We start from the raw sequence: 5,000 nt of genomic DNA on the forward strand, positions 1-5,000 counted from the left end.
TTAGACTTTATCTTATATTATTATATTACACTTTATCCTATATTATTATATTACACTTTATCCTATATTATTATATTACACTTTATCTTATATTATTATATTACACTTTATCTTATATTATTATATTACACTTTATCTTATATTATTATATTATTATATTATTATATCACACTTTATCTTATATTATTATATTATTATATCACACTTTATCTTATATTATTATATCACACTTTATCTTATATTATTATATTATTATATTATTATATCACACTTTATCTTATATTATTATATTATTATATTATTATATCACACTTTATCTTATATTATTATATTATTATATTATTATATTACACTTTATCTTATATTATTATATTATTATATTACACTTTATCTTATATTATTATATTATTATATCACACTTTATCTTATATTATTATATTATTATATCACACTTTATCTTATATTATTATATCACACTTTATCTTATATTATTATATCACACTTTATCTTATATTATTATATTATTATATTACACTTTATCTTATATTATTATATTATTATATTATTATATCACACTTTATCTTATATTATTATATCACACTTTATCTTATATTATTATATTATTATATGACAGTTAATGTTATTTTATTCAGTCTGAGGGATTTAAATCTTTTTTAACTTGTTTTATGCTGCTTTTACTGTAAATGTTACGACTCTTTGTTTTTACGTTGAGAACTTTGTGTTGACTTTTATTATTAATTCTGCTGCAGAAATGAGGAGTTTATAATTCATTTTCAGATGAAACCTGATTGATTTATTTCTAATTTTGTTTCCGTCAGGATCTGAAGAAACCCTTCGATAAAGCCTGGAAGGACTACGAGACCAAGCTGTGAGTTTTTTATTCACCTCACCTGCAGAGAATGTCGCTTTTATCTTCTTATTTCCCCGTTTTTCATGAGTATATTTGAACTATTGATCATATTTCAGTAAGAAGCCTCAATGTTTTCTGATCTGATGAACTCAACTTAATTCTGTTTTTTCTATCGCAGTCAAACTGCAGCGTATAAAACTCCACATTTCCTGCACATTTCACATTAAAAGTCTTCCAGCCTTCCCTTTATTGTGAGTCATTTAATGTGAAACATCTGTGCAGGAAGTGTTGAGGATGACTTCAGTGCAGCAGAAATGTTCATTATGCTGAATTTATAAATATGATTATTACACCTCATCAATATTTTTCTACACTGTCTTTATATGTTTAAAGTAGTTATTATATTATTACAAGCTTTTAAATCAGAATTGATCAACTTTAATTTCTTTCACTTCTGTATCTTTACCAGATATATGAATGCTAATCTTCACCTGTTAGCATTAACAGGCCCCACAGGCTAACGCTAACAGGCTAACATGTAACAGATAGAGACATTAAGATAAATTATATATAATAGAGGATCTATAATAGAACCCTGAGGAACACCAACACAGATGTTTTATTGTATAGTTCAGTCTCAGGTCCGGTTAGATCAGACTGAACAAGTTACCTGAGGACAGGTGAGCAGGTGTTAAATCTGATGGTGTGATTGTGTTTTTCAGCACAAAGATCGAGAGGGAGAAGAGAGAACACGCCAAACAACACGGGATGATCCGGACCGAAATCACTGGAGCTGAAATCGCTGAAGAGATGGAGAAAGAGAGGCGGCTGTTCCAGCTGCAGATGTGTGAGGTACAAGAGTGCTGATGGTGCCACCTGCTGCAGGCCACGCAGCGCTTAACATGAGCAAACTGCATCCTGACGATTTACCTGCTCTGAGCAGCAGAGGAGACAAAACTCACATTATTGTTTCAGACGTGACTTGAGACCCGATTGACTGACGACAAGATCTGGTGATGACCTCACTGTGACATCACTTGTCCCTTTAGTGAGCAGGTTTGATTGACAGCTGTGTGTTTGTGTCCAACAGTATCTGATCAAAGTCAACGAGATCAAAGTGAAGAAGGGAGTGGACCTGCTGCAGAACCTCATCAAGTATTACCACGCACAGTGCAAGTAAGCCGCCAACCGCAGCACGCTGCACATCTGCACATCTGCACTTCATTTCATTTCGTTACATCTGCCTGAACTTCCTGCTCTGTCTTTGTTTTCAGTTTCTTTCAGGACGGTTTGAAAACAGCTGACAAACTGAAGCAGTACATCGAGAAGCTGGCTGCTGACCTGTACAATGTAAGACCCTCATAGTTGTGTTATATGTTCCGCTCAGGTGAGAGAACAGGTGAGAGAACAGGTGAGAGGACAGGTGAGAGAACAGGTGAGAGAACAGGTGACTAGACAGGTGAGAGGACAGGTGACTAGATAGGTGAGAGGACAGGTGACTAGACAGGTGAGAGGACAGGTGAGAGAACAGGTGACTAGACAGGTGAGAGGACAGGTGACTAGATAGGTGAGAGGACAGGTGACTAGACAGGTGAGAGGACAGGTGAGAGAACAGGTGACTAGACAGGTGAGAGGACAGGTGACTAGACAGGTGAGAGGACAGGTGACTAGATAGGTGAGAGGACAGGTGACTAGACAGGTGAGAGGACAGGTGAGAGAACAGGTGACTAGACGGGTGAGAGGACAGGTGACTAGACGGGTGAGAGGACAGGTGACTAGACAGGTGAGAGGACAGGTGAGAGGACAGGTGACTAGACAGGTGAGAGGACAGGTGAGAGAACAGGTGACTAGACAGGTGAGAGGACAGGTGACTAGATAGGTGAGAGAACAGGTGACTAGACAGGTGAGAGGACAGGTGACTAGATAGGTGAGAGGACAGGTGACTAGACAGGTGAGAGGACAGGTGACTAGACAGGTGAGAGGACAGGTGACTAGACGGGTGAGAGAACAGGTGACTAGACGGGTGAGAGGACAGGTGAGAGGACAGGTGACTAGACGGGTGAGAGAACAGGTGACTAGACAGGTGAGAGGACAGGTGACTAGATAGGTGAGAGGACAGGTGACTAGACAGGTGAGAGGACAGGTGAGAGGACAGGTGACTAGACAGGTGAGAGAACAGGTGACTAGACAGGTGAGAGGGCAGGTGAGAGAACAGGTGAGAGGACAGGTGACTAGACAGGTGAGAGGACAGGTCAGCGGACAACTGAGAAGACAGGTGACTAGACAGGTGAGAGAACAGGTGACTAGATAGGTGAGAGGACAGGTGACTAGACAGGTGAGAGAACAGGTGACTAGATAGGTGAGAGGACAGGTGAGAGGGCAGGTGAGAGGACAGGTGAGAGGACAGGTGACTAGACAGGTGAGAGAACAGGTGACTAGACAGGTGAGAGGACAGGTGAGAGGACAGGTGACTAGATAGGTGAGAGGACAGGTGAGAGGGCAGGTGAGAGAACAGGTGACTAGACAGGTGAGAGGACAGGTGAGAGGGCAGGTGAGAGGACAGGTGAGAGAACAGGTGACTAGACAGGTGAGAGGACAGGTGACTAGATAGGTGAGAGAACAGGTGACTAGACAGGTGAGAGAACAGGTGAGCTGATAGGTGAGAGGTCAGGTGACTAGACACCTGACTAGACAGGTGAGAGGACAGGTGAGAGGTCACGTGACTAGACAGGTGAGAGGACAGGTGACTAGACACGTGACTAGACAGGTGAGAGGACAGGTGACTAGACACCTGACTAGACAGGTGAGAGGACAGGTGAGAGGTCACGTGACTAGACAGGTGAGAGGACAGGTGACTAGACACGTGACTAGACAGGTGAGAGGAAAGGTGACTAGACACGTGACTAGACAAGTGAGAGGTCAGGTGACTAGACACGTGACTAGACAAGTGAGAGGTCACGTGACTAGACAGGTGAGAGGACAGGTGAGAGGACAGGTGAGAGGACAGGTGAGAGAACGCGTGACTAGACAGGTGAGAGAACAGGTGAGCTGATAGGTGAGAGGTTAGGTGACTAGACACCTGACTAGACAGGTGAGAGGACAGGTGAGAGGACAGGTGAGAGGTCACGTGACTAGACAGGTGAGAGGACAGGTGAGAGGACAGGTGACTAGACAGGTGAGAGGACAGGTGACTAGACAGGTGAGAGGACAGGTGAGAGGACAGGTGAGAGGACAGGTGACTAGACAGGTGAGAGGACAGGTGAGAGGACAGGTGAGCTGACAAATGTGACCTCTGTTGACTCCACAGATCAAACAGAGTCAGGATGAGGAGAAGAATCAGCTGACGGCTCTCAGAAATCTCATCAAGAGCTCCTTACAGCTGGACCAGAGAGAGGTACCACACCTGAAAGCAGGGGCGGGGCCTAACAGGATGTGGGTGGAGTCTGAGAGAGTCTGATAGGGTGTGGGCGGAGTCTGATAGAGTCTGATAGGGTGTGGGCGGAGTCTGATAGGGTATGGACGGTGTCTGATAGAGTTTGATAGGGTGTGGGCGGAGTCTGATAGGGTGTGGGTGGAGTCTGACAGTCTGGTAGGGTATGGACGGTGTCTGATAGAGTCTGATAGGGTGTGGGTGGAGTCTGACAGTCTGGTAGGGTGTGGGCGGAGTCTGACAGAGTCTGATAGGGTGTGGGTGGAGTCTGACAGTCTGGTAGGGTGTAGGCGGAGTCTGACAGTCTGGTAGGGTGTGGGCGGAGTCTGACAGAGTCTGATAGGGTGTGGGCGGAGTCTGACAGAGTCTGGTAGAGTGTGGGCGGAGTCTGACAGTCTGATAGAGTGTGGGCGGAGTCTGACAGTCTGATAGGGTGTGGGCAGAGTCTGACAGTCTGATAGGGTGTAGGCGGAGTCTGACAGAGTCTGATAGGGTGTGGGTGGAGTCTGACAGTCTGGTAGGGTGTGGGCGGAGTCTGACAGAGTCTGATAGGGTGTGGGTGGAGTCTGACAGTCTGGTAGGGTGTAGGCGGAGTCTGACAGTCTGGTAGGGTGTGGGCGGAGTCTGACAGTCTGGTAGGGTGTGGGCGGAGTCTGACAGAGTCTGATAGGGTGTGGGCGGAGTCTGACAGAGTCTGGT

The 5,000-nt window shown here is 44.2% G+C and overlaps 1 protein-coding gene across 1 annotated transcript in view; it reads left to right on the top strand.

Annotated features, from left to right (window-relative positions):
• Window positions 1–5,000, top strand: part of asap1a (ArfGAP with SH3 domain, ankyrin repeat and PH domain 1a) — a 30,876-nt gene that overhangs the window by 4,646 nt on the left and 21,230 nt on the right. The window contains 5 exon segments of the mRNA XM_067607060.1: window positions 840–889; window positions 1,594–1,723; window positions 1,962–2,047; window positions 2,146–2,221; window positions 4,179–4,265. Coding sequence (XP_067463161.1) covers window positions 840–889; window positions 1,594–1,723; window positions 1,962–2,047; window positions 2,146–2,221; window positions 4,179–4,265 — 429 coding nt within the window.

This window comes from Thunnus thynnus, chromosome 12 (genome assembly GCF_963924715.1).
Source record: "Thunnus thynnus chromosome 12, fThuThy2.1, whole genome shotgun sequence".
In the NCBI taxonomy this organism is placed as follows: Eukaryota; Metazoa; Chordata; class Actinopteri; order Scombriformes; family Scombridae; genus Thunnus; species Thunnus thynnus.